This window comes from Theropithecus gelada, chromosome X (genome assembly GCF_003255815.1).
Source record: "Theropithecus gelada isolate Dixy chromosome X, Tgel_1.0, whole genome shotgun sequence".
Lineage (NCBI taxonomy): Eukaryota > Metazoa > Chordata > Mammalia > Primates > Cercopithecidae > Theropithecus > Theropithecus gelada.
Genome location: NC_037689.1, coordinates 62,184,699 through 62,208,115, shown reverse-complemented (window position 1 = coordinate 62,208,115; position 23,417 = coordinate 62,184,699). Strand labels below are relative to the sequence as shown.

The window sequence follows — 23,417 nt, the reverse complement described above, 5'->3', positions numbered from 1 at the left end:
TTCTTTGGTACTACCGTATCACTTTGCTCTATCCTTTGTCACTTAGCTTATTTAGTATAATATTTATCTTCTACAAATCTTGTATTATCTCCCTCACTACATAAACTTAACATGTGCTTTATACACAGAGGGTGTTTAAAAAGTACAGATCAACTGGATGGATGAATGGATGGAAGAGGATGGAATATCATAACAAAACACATTTTCCTTAAGTAAATTCATGCATACTCCAAATTAAATACAGAATGTGAAGTATCTCTGAACTGTGCTGTTGAATATGGTAGCTACTAGCTACATGTGAGTATCTAAATTTTAATTAATTAAATTAAATTAAGAATTTAATTCCTCAGTTGCACTAGCCACATTTCAAGTGGTTAACAGGCACAAGCGGCTACCATATTGGACCATGCAGATATTTTAATAAAATATGTTTATCATTGTGGAAAGTTCTATTGGATAGTACTGCTCTAGAAATTTTTGCTGGAGGAATGGATGAGAGAAACACTTCTATGGAATTCTACGAAGATCATAATAACAAATAATAAGGCATAGGACTACCACTTCGCATAATAAAAAGTATAATTTATAGTCATTTACAATATAAGCAATTACCCCTCAAAGTTGGAAGATTTGTATTAGTATCATTATTATCACTTTTCATTTAATCCATATTTTTTGCAACATCAATAATAAAAAACTCAAAATATGATTTATGTAGGTAGGAAGATGTCATGTTTTCCATGTAAATATGCATTAAATGCTTTAACAAGTCTGGCTTAATTAGAATAAGAATACAACAGGCTGGGCTGGCTTTTCAAAAATGTTAATAGCTTATTCCCTGTTAAAGCTAAGAAATACCTTCCAGTATACCCTACCTCCAAAAGTATCGAGGATTTTTTGTTTTTTAATCCAAGAGAGATTCATGAGATCCTAAAACACAATCTTTATGTTCTTTGCTTCCCTTTTTCCAAAATCCAAAATTATTCAGAAATATTTAAGCTTTTCTTGATTTGTAGCCAAAACAGCTAATTGAAGGATCCTGCCATATAATGATGGACCTCTGTCATGTGTTGTCTACTTGTTTAATTTAGATTTGTGGTTTCTTGAAATCCAGCTGAAAGTGTTTCACCCCTCATAGGAAAATCCTGTTGTGAGTAAGGATTCCACAGGTCACATACCAGAGAGGTTTTCCCTCAGCTGCTCTCAACTTTGTAATCTTGTGAAGAAGCTGACAAGCTTGGGTGAGACAGTGTTTTGCTAGCCTCCTTACAGAATTAGAAATTCCCCGCTAAGAGAGTATGAATTGATAACAAGAGGCATTATAGCTAAGTTCAGGTTAATAACTGGAAAAAAAAAATGAAATTGGTATGTAGGTAATCAAGCATTTTTAGTGATGTATATTGTGTGATTACCATTCAAGGCAGGCATAACCATTTTCCTCAGAGTCAGGAAATAAATACCACTAGCCAATGGGGCTAGGATCACACCTTTTCCATATAAATAGAACTTTGAATCTATCCTGTTTACTGTTTGATAAGCCTATGCAGATTCCCAATTTTATGTGTTAGGTTTATAAAACTGTTATAATGATCCAAGGAATAATAGCAGTTGGTGGGAAGGGTGTTTTTATTTAAGCTTTCATTAGCAGACAAATAAGGATAGCAGAGACTTCATTTCAGTTTTAATTCAAAAAATATTTTGTGCCTACATTTCAGAATCCTGGATGATTTGCTGCTAACAGCACTCTGAGGTCCGGCCATGGAACCTCCTATCTAGTGCTGCATTTGGGTTATTGAAGCCCTATCTCTTCAGTGCATCTATTTCATTTAAGTTTAAACTGATTATAACATACTGGAGGCAAAGACCTTTTTCTTCCCCTCCCACTTTTTATCCCCCACTCAACAGCTGATTGCAGAACACTATGAAGACTCAACGACAGTGGGTTTTAATTCAGATATTTCAAGGTGAGTTTCATATATATTAAATACCATATACATCTCCTTTCCTCTGGGTCTTTTCAGGAGTAGTAATTTTATCTGAACTCCAATTTTTCATGTTTGAAGCTTTCATTGTCTTAAGAGATTGGTTTCGAGTTTAAAATGTTAACAGTGAGACTGGATGAGAGGAAGGGGAAGTCTATATTCCAGTATACTGATATCATGTAGGGAGAGATGTAAAACAACAACAACAAAAATCCCACAAATTATAGTAAGCGTAATTTACCTGGATTGACCTGGATGGCCACACATGCCATCAGTGGACTGACAATTTCTAAGAAATTGACAGTTTACTGATAAACAATGAAGTTGTAAAGGCTTTTCTGGATCGTGCAAAGATGTCTTTAGGACCATGAGTTATCAGTGTACTGAAAAATTCCGGAAGTACCTGTTTTCAGAACAAATACTTGTGTATTCTACGAGCACCCTAGGTAGAGGGACTGTTCTTCCTCAGTTTTGCATTTCCAATGCCTGGTACACAGAATATATTTTACAAATAGACACCTAACTAACAAACAAGAAGAGTATTCTAATGAATAAATATACAGACTTTATTGCACTTGTAGGAGTATGATTTGATTTAATAAACTAATAGGCTATCCCCCCAAATCCCCATTTAGATGAATAAAAAATGTTTAGGATTCTATTTAATTAAACCAAATTTAGAAGTTATGTTCAGTTTCTTGCTTGTGAGGTTTTGATTTATTCAAAACTCATTTAAGTTTGTCCACTTAGTGATTAACGTGTACTCCAGTGCACCCCCACAACTTTGTCACAATACTCCAATAATGTAATACACTTAAAAATAATGTATTTAATTTATTTGTCGTAAATACTCATTCTCAGTTTCTCTTGTCCATGTGGCAGAATATACTGAAATATGTTCCCCTTGACATTGCTCAAAGAAGAAATCTCTTAAAAGTTCTAATCACTGTTAAATTTCTCAGACATTTTAAGCTTTAGGGAAGAAAAGATTTAAACAACTTTTTACATCATTCTTTTTCTTGTTCCCTTCTGTTGCCTCCATTACTCCTCTGTCACTTCCATCATTCTCTCCAAGTACATAAATCCACTGTTTATGGTGCCTGGGACCTCCCAGATCCGGTAAATCTTCCCACCCCCTCCCTCTACCTTTCATTCCTTCAAGTTTTCCATTCATTGAAGTCATTCTCAGTTCCGTTAGTTTCCCCAGATTTCTCCCTGTTCTCTTTGAGTGTCTATAATTTTTCCAAGTCTCTACCCAGTTTTTAAGTTCTCCGTCTTCATTGTCACCACAGTTTTCCCCAGTTAAGTTTTCATAACAACTTGTTGCTCAGACTCTATGAGTACTTCTTATTTTGTTAGTTTGTCCGAAGGCTCAAAATCATTCTTTACCTCTCAATCATCCCTTTTCTCTCTTTAATACCTTCATTCTTTCCAAGTTTTCTCTGCAGTCTTTTCCATATCCTCTACTCCTACCAGTTTCCCCTTGTGCCTCACAGTTCTTCCCAAATTATTCAAGTCCCTTGCACGTAGTTGGAATATAACTCATCACATTATTTCTATATTTAGAAACAGCTTAAATTTACAAACTGCCATGAATAAAACAGTCTGTAGTTTAATCATTGACAGTTTAATATAATCTTGTTCTTTATTGCAGCTTTATATATACACCACATTTTATAGACCTGATATTTGTACCAGGCTTGGTTTTAAGAGAACTTGAGATAGTAGAGGGGAGTTACAAAAAATTAACATTCAGATAGTAAAGCCAAATTAAACTAAGGTGAAAATTTCTTATTCAACAATACATTCAGTCTATTCAGTTCCAAACAATATTCTGTGTACTTTTTAAGGAGTGGAAGAAAAATAGAAGAGCAATGGAATATACTAATTGAATATTGATGAGATTTGTTTCCATTTTAAAGTTAAAAAAACAAAACTCATTGCTTTAAGACTTTTTTTCTTGCTGACTGCCATCACTCAGTTGTTATATTTTAACCACAAATCCCTTAAGCACTTACATTTAACCTTATCCTTACTCTTATGCTTATTCAGATTTTCCCCATGTGATGCTAATCTGAAAATTTCTTAGAGGAAATGAGTTTTAAATTGCTCTGAAGCAGATGATGACCTTTGATGATCAGAGAAGATGTGGAAAATATTATAGCTAGAGAGTAGATCTTGGCTTGGCTGAAGAGGAGAGGTCATGGATTATAAATTAAAGAGAAATACATTTCTTAGAAGCAGCTAACTGAGGACCTTGAATGCTAGGACTCAGAGTTTGGATTCTATAGATTTCGAAACGTAATAAACATAGGTTTTTTGCTTTCAGTTTTTGTTGTTGTTTTGGTTTGGTTGTTATTTATAATGATTATCAAAATAATGAATACTTACTATTCAACACCATAAAAACATGGAAGTAGACCACAAAAAGGTACTGGTTGGATAGATAATATATTTGGAAATATTTTGTTTTTAAAAAAACTTTTCTTCTGAATAAAAAAAAAAAAAAGAGAGGAGCAGCAGTCCTTAGGTCAAATGTCTCTTTGTTACACTTGAAAATTAGCAGCTGTACTTAGTGAAAAATTATGAAGTTGCAATGTTGTCAGTTGTAACAGGTTTTAATTTTTTTTTTATTTTAAAGTGATCAAATTTAGAGATGTCAAATTTTTATTATTTTCAGCACAAAATCATGATGACATAGTTCACATATTTTAGTTGCAAATACTGTTTCAAAATGCACTTGATTTTGTGAGGTGTTTGCTTTGATATTTTCAACACAGTGCTGGATTACAGGGTTTCAAGATATATTACATGTATCCAATTAAAATGACTCCCAGGCCGGGCGCGGTTGCTCACGCCTGTAATCCCAGCACTTTGGGAGGCCGAGGCGGGCGGATCACAAGGTCAGGAGATCGAGACCATGGTGAAACCCCGTCTCTACTAAAAATAGAAAAAATTAGCCGGGCGCGGTGGCGGGCGCCTGTAGTCCCAGCTACTCGGGAGGCTGAGGCAGGAGAATGGCGTGAACCCGGGAGGCGGAGCTTGCAGTGAGCCGAGATTGCGCCACTGCACTCCAGTCTGGGCGACAGAGCGAGACTCCGTCTCAAAAAAAAAAAAATAAATAAATAAAATAAAATAAAATAAAATGACTCCCCACTTTCCCTAATTTATACTTGTTCTTTAAAAATTTAAATATTACTTAAAATCATCTAATAAGTCAACATGTTCCCTGTTTTATCAAAAACCTTCATTGTGCAGTTTAAGCATTTGCAAACCAATCATAATAATATCTAAAGATAAATGTCATTGGGATATGTCTTTCTTGAAAATGTTATGAAGGGTTATAAAATTTTGAAAGAAAATTTTACTACCAAAATATTACCAAACACACCTTGAAAGTCGAATATAATCGTTAACATACTCTTTTAAAATAAGCTTTTTAATCTAAATTACATGAAAAAAAAATTGTTGCCAAGCTGGGAACAATTATAAAATCACTAACTACCTAAAACAGAGCACACAGTCTTTAAACCTTATAAACATAGTTTTAAATCTGAAAATTATATGAAATATGCATTTGATGAAAAGACATTTTGACTTCGCATGTGGAATTGTGATGTAAAATCTTTTAAAGCTGTAGCATTGCTCATAATTGAGATCCATTATGCAAATGATTATGTATTTATGATTAAACCTTCTTTCAATCACAGATGGCTAGAACAAGAAAAGATCCTAGAGATAAATCTCAACGCTACTCACCCTCAATGAGTAAAATGAGGCACAGAATGACTAAATGACTTGTCCAAAGTCAGAGCTACCTAAAGGCATAGTTAATATTAGAATTCAAGTCCATTTAGTTTTTCCCACAGGATTAGACTTGTCTTTGTGAGTGCAGGATATACAAATACCTTTGTTTATGTTATCTTTTTTTAGTTTATAATAACAGTATCAACAATTACAAACACATATAACATTAATGTTCCAGGAACTGTTCTAAGTACTTTACATATATTAACTCATTTAGTGTATACAATAACACTGTAAGGTAGATAAAATTGTTAACTGTTTTGCACAAAGATGCAGAGAATTTAAATAACTTGCATAAAGTCACACAGCTAGTGAATGGTGGATCTTGGATTTATTATAAAACAAGACAGTCCAGCTCCATAGCTCATGCTAGGACATCTTTAAAAAAATTAAATTTCTTATTGCCAGGATAGTTTATATTTGGATATAATAACATTTTATGACTTTACTTTTTCAGTAGGGTATAAAACATTTCTTAGTATTGGAAATGCATAATTGTCTCAATTTCCATAACATATACATTTTGCAGTAGCTTTAAATGAATGGTCTTGCTACAATGGATGTGAAGCCCTGAATGAATGGTTTGTCTGAAATCATCAATATTGTTCATTAAGACAGTTGCAAAAAAATGGAGTCTTTCAGTTCATTCTGTGTACGAAAAAATTTTTCATTTATTTTTAAAACTAGAATATCAAACCGAAAGTATATTTAAATAATGTCTCTGAAACGTCTTCTTCTGTGAGAATGGTAAAATGAACTATCAACGAATTATTTTTTCATATACTTGGTAATGACTATGTGAACAAAATTGATTTTGCATTTTCTCATTAATGTGACACACAACACAGAAATAAAAGTCCTATTTTTTCTAGCTTGTTTTAGTCTGTGGACTTAATTGCTAGTTTGAAAGTAATATTAGGTAAAATTTTACTCTGTAAGAAAGAGCATATTTTGACATGTTGACATGTTAATATATTGACACATGGGAAAGGAATAAGTAAATGTAAATGAAAACTAATTAAGCAACATTATATAGTGGATATGCGAAAGGTAAAAAATATCCCAGCACTTTGGGAGGCTGAGGTTGGTGGATCACCTGAGGTCAGGAGTTTGAGACCAACCTGGCCAACATGGTGAAACCCCGTCTCTACCAAAAATGCAAAAATTAGCTGGGCCTGGTGGTGGGTGCCTGTAATCCCAGCTACTTCAGAGGCTGAGGCAGGAGAATCACTTGAACCCAGGAGGCGGAGGTTGCAGCGAGCCGAGATTCCGCCACTGCACTCCAGCCTAGGCAATAGAGCGAGACTCAGTCTCAAAAAAAAAAAAAAAAAAAAAAAATCCCAAATATGCAAAATGCATATATAAGTTTGTTTTGTGTATAATTATGTAATAAATTCTGAAAATCATCATATAAAATTAAAAATATTAGAATATAAAATCTTCCATACATTGCCCCAATTTGTTCATTCCTGTTCAAATAGAATGGAAAGACAAATTAAAATGGAGAAGGGCTGACTCATAAGAAATAGCAATGAATTCCTTTTCTTTTCACTTTTTAGGGAAGAAAGGGATTGGGAACAAGACTATATGTTTTGTAGGGAACACTGAAGGATTCTATTTGCATTTCAGTGCTTAATGGCTTTTACTAGTGATTTAACTTGTTTTCTGTACGTTTTTAAAACTCTCAGAGTCTTTGGCTTCATTAAATATTATTTCTTTGTAGAACACATATTACATGATAATACAAAGAATTGTTAAATCGGTAGCATTCATTAAGACTGCATCCAGCACTGTGGAGAACTTGGAGGTCAAGGGAAATTCTGCACAAAAGTAGAAATATGAGGAAATTTCTGAACTGTGTTAGCCAATGTATGTTAGTGCTCTGACCACATATTTAAGGAAGGATGAGGCAGTGTGGGCTGAGGGACATTGGAGATGGATTAAGAGTGAAAGGGTAATTGGTTATGTTAGAAAATATGGCTTGCATTGCATGATTCTGTATCACAGGTACTTATTTAGAGTATACATGCATTTCTGATACTGCATAAAGCAAGACAGTGATGAAGTTACATAGTTGTCTATTAGGATATTTGCCCTATACCCTTCAGTTTTCTGTTTGAGGCTTTTGAAGGATTAATGATTTCTGTCATGCATCATAATCTTCATACTATCTGTATAAGGATTATGATGGTGATAAATGAGAAGAACATGGTGAGTATTCCCAACTCCTATCGACCCTACCCAGTATACTAAAGATTATCAAGTGGAGAGTTATTTTGGTATATTATCACTTCATAATTTTTATGTCTCAGATACAGTACATTTATTTATATAGCATATCACATAGGTCTCATTGGTATCATATAATGTTTTATGAAATAATTCTATTTTAAGATACTATTTACTTATAACTATAAAACTGTGCATTTTTATTCTCTCAGAGGATCTGGAACAGTGTTATTTCTAACTCAAAAGGAGGGGAGATTTGATTGTTTCTTCTTGAGTTAACAAGTTTCCAATCTCTTAAAAGTATTCACTGCATAATAGTTTCAAGATTTAGAATCATAAAATACTACTCATTCCTAAATGATTCAAGAATACAGTTTACTATACTACTGAATTTTATGCTTTTTTTGTCCCGTGCCTATCAATTGGATATTCTAGCCATCATTTCACTGTCCTGGGTACAGGCATAGCTGAAGGTTACTGATCTCCTGAGCTATATTAGTACTGTCCAACAGAACTTTCTGTAGTAATAGAAATATTCTATAATCTGTGCTGTCCAGTACTTAAGTCCTTAGCCACACTGGACAATTGAGCACTTAAAATGTTCCTAGTACAACTAAGGGATTGGATTTTTAATCTGACTTAAATTTAATCTTAACAGCTACACACAGTAATATTATATTGGACTGCACAGCTCTGGATGCTTATAGTCTAAATATAACTATTGTATGGAAAAAAGAGTTCTTTTTTCAAGGCATAATCAATCACCTTCATTTCTCATTTTGTTCTTGTGCTATCTATAAATCAAGTCCTGATGCAAAGTAATTTCATCATGAAGAGCACTGGTCTTTATTTTCCAGGGTCATCAGGTTATATAAAGAATTAATGCACCATGTGATCACAGTTTCCTAGAGCGAGTGCCAGTTTTAGCAAGTGTAAAATAGTTGTGTTTGTTGTAGCTTCTTCTATGATATCTGTTAAGGCATTGGATATCTCTGAAAAGAAAAAATAAAATATTTCAGCATTTCTAATATTTTCTGGAATAGGAAAATATTTTACGTTTATTGGCTATATAGAAATTATAATTTAAGCCGGGCGCGGTGGCTCACGCCTGTAATCCCAGCACTTTGGGAGGCCGAGATGGGCGGATCACGAGGTCAGGAGATCGAGACCATCCTGGCTAACATGGTGAAACCCCGTCTCTACTAAAAAAATACAAAAAACTAGCCGGGCATGGTGGCGGGCGCCTGTAGTCCCAGCTACTCGGGAGGCTGAGGCAGGAGAATGGCGTGAACCCGGGAGGTGGAGCTTGCAGTGAGCTGAGATCCGGCCACTGCACTCCAGCCTGGGCGACAGAGCAAGACTCCGTCTCAAAAAAAAAAAAAAAAAAGAAATTATAATTTAAAATGAAATACTGGCCATTTTCACATATTTTATACTCTGTGACAAACTGAAATCGTTACAGCGTAAGTTATAATTCTAAAAACCAAAAAGTCTCACAAGTCATTGGAGCCTCTAGTACCTAATGAAAAGAATGGTGTCTTTATTTTCTTCTTTTGTAATCTCTTTTTCAAAACCAATGTGAAACAAATTACATTTTTTATAAGCAGTGCAATAGTTAAATAAAAATAACAATAACCACAAATACTTAAATAATTTTTTTTATCTGAATGTATTACTCACTTAAAACTGCATTGGTGGGCTGGGCACCTGGCACGCCTGTAGTCCCAGCACTTTGGGAGGCTGAGGCGGGTGGATCACGAGGTCAGGAGATCGAGACCATCCTGGCTAACACAGTGAAACCCCGTCTGTACTAAAAAAAATACAAAAAATTAGCTGAGCATGGTAGCACATGCCTGTAGTCCCAGCTACTCAGGAGACTGAGGCAAGAGAATCTCTTGAACCTGGGAGATTGCAGTGAGCCAAGATCGCGCCACTGCACTCCAGCCTGGGCGACAGAGCGAGACTCTGTCTCAAAAAAAAAAAAAAAAAAAAAAATTGCATTGGTATGGAACGCAATGAAAGTTCTATTTTGGGGCTGCCTTAATGTGAGAGTAACCCTGATCACACCACTTGCATTTCAACTATTGTTTAGTATGATGGCATTTCAATTGGCAATTTTCCTTACAGTGATCTGTCTACACATGCACGCACACAAATGCACACAAGGGCATATGTTCACAGTGAAACACAAAGATTATTATTTTAAACATACAAATAAAGCATCTCATGAACATTTCTCAATTACAGTTTGGCTAGTGTTTGTTAGTCCAGCAAGCAATACTGTATCCAACTGTGCAGAGGCAGAACTTATATATTCTTGATTTCCCATTTGACAATTACTTATAATTGTTTTGAGGTTAATGCACTGCTTGATTTATAAATAAAAGGGGGGTTGTATTTCATTCTTCTTCCAATATGCTAGTATATTACCCCTTTGAAGACTCGTTCTTTACTTGTTGTGAGAAGGCATGGAATATGCTTAATGAAGGCTAATGACAGAATAAATCATTTTTCATTTCTTAATGAGTTGGAGTGGGGTTTGTGGTTGTCCTAAGTGGTAAACAGGAAAAAAAAATTAAAGAAGAGGAATCTAAAAATATTGTGAAAACATGTAGGATTAGTTAAATTAATTTAAATATTTTACTTATAGTTTGAAAAACTGATTTCCTTAGAACCACTTAGTGTAATTTGTAATGAAAATAACTACAGGTGAAGATCATGTGTAAAATACACCATCACCAGAAAACTTTAGGTTTTTGAATAAAATGGAATTCATAAAATAATGAACACTCCAAGTTATTGTAAATCACTCCTGTTATTTCTTGAAGTCTTTGCCAGTTCTTGTAGTGATATACTCTTGGAAGAAAAGATTTAAAACAAAAGAATTGGTGACCTGAATCTCCAGCAAACATTTCTTAAGCACTTATTGTGTATTTGGCACAGTATCCATGAACTGATACATTCAATATAATGTCTTAAAATTGTTGGTATATATTTGGAATGATTCATTTGCTTTGAGTTGGGATTCATAATATAAAATATTATGGATCTATATGGTTGTTTCAATTTAAAACTGATATTTATAGATAATAAATTTTATAGCTAAACTGTTATTTTTGAAGAGCTAAATCTTTGTGTATTATGTAGGGAGTTGTCTTGAAAAATGTCCAATTTTTACTGCTCATCTTTTTGCACTTTCAAATATACTAATACTTTTGAAGCAGGACCCAACAGGCCTTCTCTAAAATTAAGTTTTCTCACATGTAGCGAGGTTATTTTGAAAGCCCGTTTAAATGGTTAATATTACATTTATATTTGGAGTTAAAATGTGTTAAGCCACAGTTGATGAAGAATATTGCTAAATAGAGAAAACATTTTCTTATGTATTTACCTAGATGAAAGACAAAGGAAAAATTATACGAACACTAACATTTATACCTTATCTTTGTATGAACATCCTGTAAATACATTTGAATTTTCTCTTATAGATGCTATTCCTTCATGAAAACCAGGCTGAACCCAGTACATGCTTTTATTGTGAAACTAAAGAACACACAAGAAGTAGTGTTTATTTTAACTTATGAATGCAAATTCCATTTTACTTATTTTTTAGTGGGAAAAATATGTGCTTTATTTCTTTAACTTTTAGGTTCAGGTGTGCCTGTGCGGGTTTGTTATATAGGCAAACTCATGCCACAGGAGTTTGTTATACAACTTATTTCATCATTCAGGTACTAAGACTAGTACTCAATATTTTTTCTGCTCCTCTCCCTCCTCCCAAGGTCCATGCTCAATTAGTCCCCAGAGTCTGTTGTTCCCTTCTTTGTGTCTATCAATTCTCATCATTTCCATCCCATTTATAAGTGAGAACATTCAATATTTGGTTTTCTGTTCCTGCATTAGTTTGCTAAGGATAATGGCCTCCAGTTCCATCCATGGTCTTCCAAAGGACATGATCTAATTAGTTTTTATTGCTGCATAGTATTCCATGATGTATATGTACCACATTTTCTTTATTCAGTCTGTTATTGATGGACATTTAGGTTGATTCTATGTCTTTGCTATTGTGAATAGTGCTGCAGTGAACATTTGTGTGCACGTGTCTTTATGGTAAAATGATTTATATTCCTCTGGGTAGTTACCCAGTAATGGGATTACTGGTCAAATGGTAGTTCTGGTTTTACCTCTTTGAGGAATCACTATGCTGTTTCCCACTATAGTTGAACTAATTTACACTCCCACCAACATTGTAAAAGTATTCTCTTTTCTCTGCAACCTCGCCAGCATTTGTTATTTTTTGACTTGTTAATAGTAGCCATTCTGACTGGTGTGAGATCGTATCTCATTGAAGTTTTGATTTTCATTTCTCTAATGATCAGTGATATTGAGCTTTTCTTCATATGCTTGCTGGCCACATGTAAGTCTTCTTCTGAAAAGTGTCTCCTCATGTACTTTGCCTACTTGTTCATGAGGTTGTTTTTTTCTTGTAAATTTCAGTTGCTTATAAATGCTAGATGTTAGACCTTTGTCAGATGTATAGTTAGCAAATATTTCCTCCCATTCTTTTTTTTTTTTTTTTTTTGAGACGGAGTCTCGCTCTGTCGCCCAGGCTGGAGTGCAGTGGCCGGATCTCAGCTCACTGCAAGCTCCGCCTCCCAGGTTCACGCCATTCTCCTGCCTCAGCCTCCCGAGTAGTTGGGATTACAGGCGCCCGCCACCTCGCCCGGCTAGTTTTTTGTATTTTTTAGTAGAGACGGGGTTTCACCGTGTTAGCCAGGCTGGTCTCGATCTCCTGACCTCGTGATCCTCCCATCTCGGCCTCCCAAAGTGTCTATAGACTGTTTACTCTGTTGATAGTTTCTTTTACTCTGCAGAAGCTCTTACATTTAATTAGATCTCATTTGTCAATTTTGCTTTTGTTGTGATTGTTTTTGGCATGTTCATCATGAAATCTTTGCCACTTCCTTTGTCCAGGATAGAATTCCCTAGGTTGTCTTCCAAGGTTTTATAGTTTTGGGTTTTATGGATATTTAATTCGTCTTGAGTTGATTTTTGTACATGGTGTAAGAAAGGGGTCCAATTTCAGTTGTCTGCACATGGCTAGCCAGATGTCCCAGCACGATTTATTGTGTAAGGAGTCCTTTCCCTATTGCTTGTTTTCTTCACCTTTGTGGATGATCATGTGGTTATAGGTGTGTGGCCTTATATCTGGGCTCTCTATTCTGTTCTATTTGTATCTCATTGAAGTTTTGATTTTCTATACCAGTTTCTATACCAGTACCATTACTGTAGCCCTGTAGTATAGTTTGAAGTCAGGTAATGTGATGCCTCACGTTTTGTTCTTTTTGCTTAGGATTGCCTTGGCTATTTGGGGTCTTTTTTTGTTCCATATGAATTTTAACATAGTTTTCTTCTTATTCTGTGAAGAAAGTCATTGGTAGTTTCATAGGAATAACAATTAATCTGTAAATTGTTTTGGGTAGTATTCCATTTTAATGATATTTATTCTTTCTATCCATGAAGTAGTGTTTGATTATACTTATAAATGCAGCTTCCATTTTAAAAGGCAGAATTCTTTATCATTTTTTCTACTCTAATTTAAGTGTATCACAACTGAAGATTTGAAATATGGCTTGTGTGTGTCACATTTATGGTTCAGTTGTTTTTCTATTCATTTATTAATTAATGTTGTCACTTTTAATTGATTATCCATTTTTTTTTGGTTTTGAGGTGACACAAAACAAAAATCACAGAAATATTAAAATATGTGTAAAAAAGTGAGAACTGAAAAGAGAAGGAATATTGTTGAACCTTTAGGCTGAGGCATCTGTTATTAGGCAGTTGATAAACCAAGTCGTAAGATTGGTTTTAAAAGTTTGCTATGTCATTTTTGCTTAGTGTTCTAGTATGTGTAGTTACTGATTATGGATTGTGCAACTCCAAAGTCATCTTAATAGGAAGAGCTTCATTGTCTCATGGGGTGAATGAATGCAACTATTAAAGATGAAAGTCATTTATCTGTTCCTTGGAACAATAGATTGATGGATATAATTCATTTTTTGATAACTAATATCTTACCTTGATTTGTTTTACAGACCGTCGGCTTGGACATTGTTTTTAGCCATCATTTCCAAGATTCTGGTGCTATATCTCATTTGCTTTCTACTGTTGATTTTACTGCATTGTAATTTTGATAAATTAGAACCCAACACAAACAAAAAATAAATTAAGTCATGCTAGAACATGCATCGTATATAGGGGCATAATCTGATAAAGTGCTTTGTGCAGATATTGCAATTAGTACTGAAGTTTGGGGAGGTGAGCAGTCAACAGTAAAATATTAATTGGTCTTTCTGCATAGATAATTTAAACACTAATATGGTAGATATATTGCTACCCATTTTCCTGTACTGTTTTATTAATTCATGAAATAGTGACTAATAGAAGTATTACTTATCCTTATATATAAAACTCAAAATAGGCTTTTCAACAAATACCCAGTGAAGACACAAATATATATATATATTACACACACACACACACATTATATATATATGAAGAAACCACATTTGTTAACAAATGACTAAAATTGTCATGCCCGAACCCTCCATTATTGAACATCACCTCTCCATACCCCTTGATCTCTTTAATTTTATGATACTATACCGCCTACATAATTTCACCCATGAATAATAGATTCCAAGCCCATTGCTTTTTGTTTCTTTCTCTTTTCTTTTGCACATGTGAGGGACCTTTGGTTACCTTCTTAAAGTGTGATTATCTAGAGAATTTACAGAATGTGAAATTAATGCCTATTTGATAAAAAAATTTAATATATAAAGCAATACCTATAGATATTTATATATATCACATAGTTATATAGATTAAATGAAATAACTGATTTGAAATCACATAGAGCAATTAAAATACTACACCAAGTGGAAATTATCCTTTGAACTTTGATGAATTTAGGACTTATTTATTATGATAATCTGGTACTTATTGACAAAGTACAGTAAAATAATTATTAGATACTGAAACAAGCAATATTACATTCACCCTGAGGCAATAGAATAATGTGTGATGATAGACAAACATTATATTTTTGGCATAAAGAATGTGCCTCTTGCTTGATTATTCTGTAAAGCCATGTTTCAAATGTTCCCTAAATCATATATCAAAAATCCAGAAAAATTAATATAGAAGAGCAACCTTTAGAATTTGTCTTATAAGTGCTATTTGAGCTTGATTATTATCTGATTTTGAAACCCTATTAGAGAACACCACACTACCTGTTGTTGGAATGCTAGAATGAATCAGCAAACATAAAGAATTTGGAGAAGGAAGCAGCATTGATGGAATCCACTTTCTCAGAGAAGATTAGACCAAATGTGAAAAATTAGACATGTGCAATAAGTACAATAAGCAAGCTCTTTATGGAATAAAATTTAATGAACCAGTCTTATATAATTAGTGTGCCTTATTAAATTTTTTATTTTGACATCTCAAGTTTCAGAATACAGAGGAAATAGTTACAGAAATTTGGACGGCCAATGCCCTTGCCCCCCTTTGATTGCTGTGGTCAGTTCCTCTGAAAATATTAGGTTATCAGTTGCTCCAATTTGTCTTTCTCCCAATGTGGTTACTTTTCTTGCAATGTTCTAGATTCCTGTCAACCTCAAGAACTACCTTATTTTTTACCCAGGCTGTGAAAGAAGTTTTGCTTGTATGTGAGACCAAGAACACAGTAGTGACTACCTAATATATTATAGCCGTTAAATGGTGTATTTTTGACTTCATGAAACACTGAAATAATTGGAATGATGAGATCTAAGTGGAGTTAGGATAATAGGCAGCATATAGATATTTCTTATCTTCATGTAATACTTAAATTTGTACTACTGTAGAAATTGTACAAAAATTGTAGCATATAAACCATTCACTCATGTATTTGTTGTTGTAGCACATAATCCAGTCATTCACATAGAATTCATTTAAATATATTACAAATGAAACCAGCACTATAATGAAGAAAAAGTTTTTAAAAAATCAAGGAAATTATGCCTTGAAATTCTTCTGACAAAGCATTTGAACATTAATTGTGTGGTGTGGTTTGAAATTTCTAGAATTGCATATAGTAGATGCATAGCTCCCTTACTTACTCAGAGATAATAAAATGAACTTCCATTTTTGCTTTATATATCTCTAAATTTTCAGAGATGCTTATTTTATTTCTGATTTTGCTTTCTCTAATTGTCATTATTGTGTCCCTCTAAATACAATTATTGCTTACCCAACCATGATGTCTTGCTGATAAAGGGCATCACTTAAATAGCATGGGTACTGCTGGAATTTGTCAAAAATGTTAGTTCTTTGTCTTCTTTTGTGTTGTTTCCTTTATCAATTTCCAAACTAACATTAATCTATAGTAGGAGTGGGTTGTAGGAGAAGGGTAAAGAAATTTAAGGTTATCTAGTCACATTTTTCATGAGAGACAGAAAAATTAGAATGTAATTTACATGTGTTAAGATATGTATGTAGGCATATTTTCCCTGGATATCTGAGTTAAGTGTACCATGCTTCCATAAGACTCAGCACTGATTATTTATATCCATATTTAGTAGCTAAATTTCTGTACTGTTCATTCAAAGAATTAAACTCAGCATTTTCAAAGAAAACTCTTAATTTTAAATATAATAAAGTTTCACGTGGTAAATGTGAGGGTTGAAATCAAAATCTGGAGATTGATGTTACTTAAACATGCATGTTCATATCCTGGTAGAAGCAGAGATGAGTTAATTATACAGTATTTGAACTCTGAATTAAAGACATACTAGAATATATTATCAAATATAAACTGTTTTGTTCACTGATGTACCTTCAGTGTCTAGAACTGTGCTTGACATAAAAAATTGCTTAATAAGTATTTGTTGAATAAGTGACTAAACCTACATGAATTCATTTCATCTCAAACTCTTTATTAACTAGAGGGTGAATATTCCTTCTAGGTTGGCAACATATATGTTCACTTAAGCTTTAGAAATGGTAGTTTTTTCTCAATATTTCTTCCCCATTTTTAAAACCACTGAATGAATTTCCAGTTATGAAACACATTTTAAAATGTTTTTTATGATGACGGTATTGTGGAAGACAGTGTGGCAATTCCTCAAGGATCTAGAACTAGAAATACCATTTGAACCAGCCATCCCATTACTGGGTATATACCCAAAGGATTATAAATCATGCTGCTATAAAGACACATGCACACATATGTTTATTGTGGCACTGTTCACAATAGCAAAGACTTGGAACCAACCCAAATGTCCATCAATGATAGACTGGATTAAGAAAATGTGGCACATATACACCATGGAATACTGTGCAGCCATAAAAAAGCATGAGTTCATGTCCTTTGTAAGGACATGGATGAAACTGGAAACCATCATTCTGAGCAAACTATCGCAAGGACAGAAAACCAAACACCACGTGTTGTCACTCATAGGTGGGAATTGAACAATGAGAACACTTGGACACAGGATGGGGAACATCACACACCGGGGCCTGTCATGGGGTGGGGGTGGGGGGAGGGATAGCATTAGGAGATATACCCAATGTAAATGACGAGTTAATGGGTGCAGCATACCAACGTGGCACATGTATTCATATGTAACAAACCTGCACGTTGTGCACATGTACCCTACAACTTAAAGTATAATAAAAAAATAAATAAAAAATAGAGTAGAACAGATTTAGAATGGATTGGGAGAGGGTGACTTCTTGGAACTAGATTGCTCTATTAATTGTTTCTGTTGTGTAGAAATATTGCAGCATGCATGCAATGCTTTTATTTGTTTATTTTGTTTTTTCTTTCTTTTTTTTCTTTGGAGGGTTGGTATCCAGGAATTCAAGGTTGTTTTATCTCATTTTTTAAAATTTAACTTTTATTCTCAGTTCAGGGGTACATTTGCAGGTTTATATAAGTAAACTTGTGCCATGGAGGTTTGTTGTACAGATTATTTCATCACCCAGGTATTAAGCCTAGTACCCATTAGTTATTTTTCCGGATCCTCTCCCTCCTCCCATCTTCCAACCTCCAGTAGGCCCCAGTGTGTGTTGTTCCCCTGTATATGTCCATGAGTTTTCATCATTTAACTCCCACTTATAAGTGAGAATATCCTGCAGTGTTTTTAAAAACAGTCTGTAGTATTCTTCTGCCAGTTGTAATAATGTGTAATACCTAAGGGTAAGATAAGAACAGAGCTATAGTTTTAATTCCAATTGTCACTGCCCCATTTTTATTTCTGCTTATGTTTGCATGACATTTATAAAATCACATAAACATCCAAAACTTCTTATATATGCTAGATTCACAGCATATAGAACACATATATGTGTGCATATTAGCTGGTAGTATCAATGGGGTATTTTAAATCTCACCTTCATAACAGAGTATAAAACCAAAAATTCCCAAGACTGAATTTTGAGCAAGCTTTTATATTATGTAATCCCAATGCACATCATTGTACAAATGATGCTAAAAATACTATACCACAGGCAACAGTGTTTTTGTGTTCTTTACTAGGATAAAGAATGTCTTCAGCTCTAGCATTACTCACTATCAGAACTAACGTATTTTATATATGATACCAAATGCTCAACACAGGAAAGTCGTTGGATTCATAACATATATTTTCAAATTTTGTGAAAAAAATTAATGAGATGTTTAAAGTCTACTCCCGACCCAAACTATCTCAATTGTTGCAACAGATGCATTTATTTGATTATTGATTATAAATAGGAAGATTTCTTTTTTTCCAATTTTGTGTCTTCCAACATTGGCATATGCATATTTTTAAAAATGCAGATGTGCAGCTATGCAATGGGACAGTTATTTCATATAACATGTTGCTTGGCATAATCAGAGCACAATATCCATAACAACTTATTTATATCCTGTAGTCCTCCTGTTTTTAGAACAATTACTAAAACTTGTTGTTGTTATCAAATACCAATAAATATTGAGAAATTCCTTAATTGGATACATATATGCATTAATACATTTCTGGAATGGAATTTTAAGTAACCATATCTGACCACTGAGTTTTCAAAACTGCTAAATACCTTAATAGTTGGATTAACTTTCATTTAGTTATAAAAGTATAACATCTGATAGGTTTTAGCTCAGTGTGATACAAATTTAATTCTGTTTACATATCATTTACAAATACCATCCAGAAGAAGCACATTAGAATGTTTAATTATACTAGAGATTAAAAGATATTTAATATATAAACTTGAGAATATATTAAATAAAATAGAGAATAAGAATTGAGAATTACGAAAGGAAACTGAAGAAAAAATTTGCAGATTTTAAGAAAATCAAAATTCCTCTTTGAATTTTGTCAGAAGAGTTGAAGAACTGAAATAATTTTAAAGCTTTCAGTGAGTGAAAAATGATAGGGAGAAGTAGCAAGAGAGATTGATTTTTGACTCACTTTCAACTCGGTACTGTTTTTAAATGCCTTTCTTATTTTCAAGCCCTACTCAAGCTCTTCCTTGAAGTTGTGTAATTCCTGTTAGTCTGTAGATGTGAAAACACATTTTTATATGAACTACCTTCTGCGTTCTATAAAAATAAATTCTCAGGGTTGGGATGTCTTCTAGTCTAACTCTCCCATTGAATGTTTGGACGTCATCTACCATATCTATATATCTAAAGCAAATATAGTAGATCTAATCTGGTGGTGCAGTACCTCCAAAGATATGGAATACACTCCTGAAATATCCTGAAATGTTTTTTTTTTTTTCAGAATCCTTTAATAAGCAGTTATGTCAATCTGAAAGTCGCTTACCTGTACTTTATATTAATAGCTATTCTTGTTTTTCTTATCCAAAGAAAAAACCTCTAATTCCCTTTGCACATGATAGTTGTTACAATGTTCAGGCATTTGTCACATCAACACCTCTCCTCTCCCAAACTTCTCTACTTCAAATCAAACTTTCTTAGTCCCTCCTTTATAATAATTATTTGTCTCCTTTTATCCAGATCAATTTTTTTTCACTTTGATGCCCAGAGCTGAAGAAATGGACTATTGTATAAATTATTCATTGCCAAGAGAATAATTGCATTTTAAACCCATATTATAACAAAGAATAAAGATTATATTTTGTGATTTGTAACAAATACCCGTTATTTTCCCTTAACTGTTGAATTAAATATTTTAATTATTTGTATTATCTAACTATCTTGGTATATTAAAGTATTATCTTTTATATATTTATCAATGGTGGACACTTTTATAGGTATTCTGTGTCATTTTTTATACTTTAGTTATCTTATTTCATTTATCTTTATTCTTACTGTACAAATTCATAATATTTGATTCAAAACAAATTTATCACTAACAGAGTCTCAATTATGCTAACATCTCATTTAGTGATTTTAATTTAAAACAACTGTTGTTAACATGCATGTTTAGGGTTGACTTCTTAATAATTTATTCTCCCTCTTCTCTCTCTCCTCTTGGTCAGTGCTGTGCGGGATAACACAACGAACTATAAGAAGTCGGCCTGTTATGGACTTGTTGTCCGGGACGTACATATTCGCGGTCCTCCTAGCATGCGTGGTGTTCCACTCTGGCGCCCAGGAGAAGAACTACACCATCCGAGAAGAAATGCCAGAAAACGTCCTGATAGGCGACTTGTTGAAAGACCTTAACTTGTCGCTGGTTCCAAACAAGTCCTTGACATCTGCTATGCAGTTCAAGCTAGTGTACAAGACCGGAGATGTGCCACTGATTCGAATTGAAGAGGATACTGGTGAGATCTTCACTACTGGCGCTCGCATTGATCGTGAGAAATTATGTGTTGGTATCCCAACGGATGAGCAATGCTTTTATGAAGTGGAGGTTGCCATTTTGCCGGATGAAATATTTAGACTGGTTAAGATACGTTTTCTGATAGAAGATATAAATGATAATGCACCATTGTTCCCAACAACGGTTATCAACATATCAATTCCAGAGAACTCGGCTATAAACTCTAAATATACTCTCCCAGCGGCCATTGATCCTGACGTAGGAATAAACGGAGTTCAAAACTACGAGCTAATTAAGGTGCGTTTTAAAATCGCTTTGTTAAAGATGTCTCATTTTTTAAAGAGTAAAAATATTAATGTATTTCAAATTTTGAGTAAGCCATCACCCCAATTTTTCAAAATTTATGTAATTTAAAGCATAGTGGAGAAAATTCATCAATGCAGTTTTTTCAATTACATGAGAATTATGAATTTTCATGGTATGTATATTCATTTTCAAACAGTTGTGTTTCCATTAATCTATGAAGGGATCAGGCAAGGAGGTCAGCCCTGCTACTTACAAATCAGTAGTTTGCCCAGCTTCATTCTTTTAATCTGTCCAGTCATGCTTCTGCCAAAAACTTGACATAAGCAAATCATTAAGAATGAATCCAGAAATCTGACTGTCAATTTTTCCTAGTGATTACTTTAGATACAAAAATTTTATCTTGCCATTCGATATGGTGCCAAATAAATCTACTTGACAAGTGACTAGAACAATTTAATTTATTACTAGCATTTCTGAACATATATAGATAAATATTTTTCATGAGGATTTCAAGGCAAAGCAAGGTCGTTAGCATATCCTGAATCATCAAATTGAGATTAAATTTTAGTCAATGTTCTGTTAATGTTAAATATTTTCATTATTTTAACTATTATTTGAAAACAAAGTGTTCAATTGTTGTAAAGGGTAAGTAAGCCTTTTAACAAAAAAGATTCAATCAGTTGATTTGAATAACCTATCCTGGCTTGATTTAGGTCTTAGGATGGAGAAGGTAGAGAGAAGAATAGATTGAATATTTGGTATTCTTCAAAATATGTGCAGAGGGGCCACATTTATCAAGTTAATGATCAATTCTTTTTACTTACTTATATGGTATAAAAAGCAATAGATAACTCAGATTGGGGTATGTGAAATAGTACAATGCACTTGAATGATCTTGGAAAATATATGTTAATGAAATAACAAATGTACATGTTTCACATAGATATGTTCAGGGGATTTTCACACTTTTATAAATATTCTGCCTAACTATGGTCTACATAATAACTAGTGTTAAAAATATGCCCTAAAACATATAAATAATACATTCTGATATATATCATCTGAAGGTTTTGACCTAGAGGATATATAATGTGGGAACATTGCTCAACTGATGCTGATCTATTGTAAAGATATATTTGTTAGTAAATTCATTCAGAAATGGGAGGCTACAGACCTCTTGAGCAAATTTCAGTGAAATGCAAATATGTTTGAGTATATGAAGTGAAAAGCAGAAAGAGAAGGATTTGGAAAGAAGGGAACCCTTCTATGCTATTGGTGGGAATGTAAATTAGTACAACCACTATGGAGAACAGTTTGGAGGTTCCTGAAAAAAACTAAAAATCAGATGATTTTTAAATGAGCACTTTGGGGTGAAGTTCCCACAATGACATCTCCTAATCTGATGAAATGGAAAAATATTCAGGAGTCAGACAGATATGGATCACAGTTTTGTGCTTACCTCTTACCAGACATGCTACTTTCAGCTTAATCTTTTTGACCTTTAATTTCTTCAGTCATAATATGGGGATGATAATTATCACAGGGGCAGAATTGGGAAAAATAAGCACTTAGTATGGAGTAGATATACCTGCATAGAAGATTTTTGAAGCTGCTTTAAAACACTCAACTACTTATAGAAATGTGAGGTTTATCACTTGAAATAATAAATTGAGTAGCGGAGTGGATAGTCTCTCTCTAAAGCAACATTCCACAACAGAATTTTCTGCAAGGGCGGTAGTTTTATAATCTGTGATACAACACAGTAGCCACTAGTCACACATGGCTATAGTCCTTGAAAGTACTTAGTAGCTATTGCTACTGAGGAACTAAATGCTTAATTAATTCCATTTTATTTTAATAGCCACATGTGGTTAGTGGTTATCATATTGCACAGCACAGCCTAAACAAATAAAAAGTTTATTTGGACAATAAAAATTAATAGGTAAAATCAAAATGAGACCTTACCAAGTTTAAATTGGATATTAGCAATAGGGTCTCTTCAACTGACCATATTGACAAATGTGTTGTTTTAAAATGTAGTGGTTTATTCAAGGAATAATTTTGTCATGTCTCCCTTAGGGAAGCTTAACGAACTTCCAAGAAATTTCTGATTTGACTTGAAAGCTGCTTAACTAATTCAGATAAAACAAATAAGCCTGCTGGCATAATTTTAGCTTTGTTAAAATGTGCTTTCATTTGACATTCTTTGAAAGATTGTCAGCAAATGACAAAAAGTCTCACTACAGGTTCTTAGATGAGTCTTAGAAATGCTCTA

General features: G+C 33.7%; 1 protein-coding gene across 3 annotated transcripts in view; it reads left to right on the top strand.

The window, feature by feature from the left end:
- Positions 1-23,417, top strand: part of PCDH11X (protocadherin 11 X-linked) — a 793,677-nt gene that overhangs the window by 30,318 nt on the left and 739,942 nt on the right. For 2 of the 3 annotated variants that reach the window (XM_025372080.1, XM_025372081.1), the window contains exons 2-4: positions 1,139-1,241; positions 1,906-1,964; positions 20,550-21,133. In XM_025372080.1, the coding sequence (XP_025227865.1) occupies positions 1,922-1,964; positions 20,550-21,133 (627 nt within the window). In that variant the 5' untranslated portion in view covers positions 1,139-1,241; positions 1,906-1,921. Of the gene's footprint in view, positions 1-128; positions 298-1,138; positions 1,242-1,905; positions 1,965-20,549; positions 21,134-23,417 lie in introns of all 3 variants that reach the window. The other variant, XM_025372082.1, reaches the window with a different exon arrangement.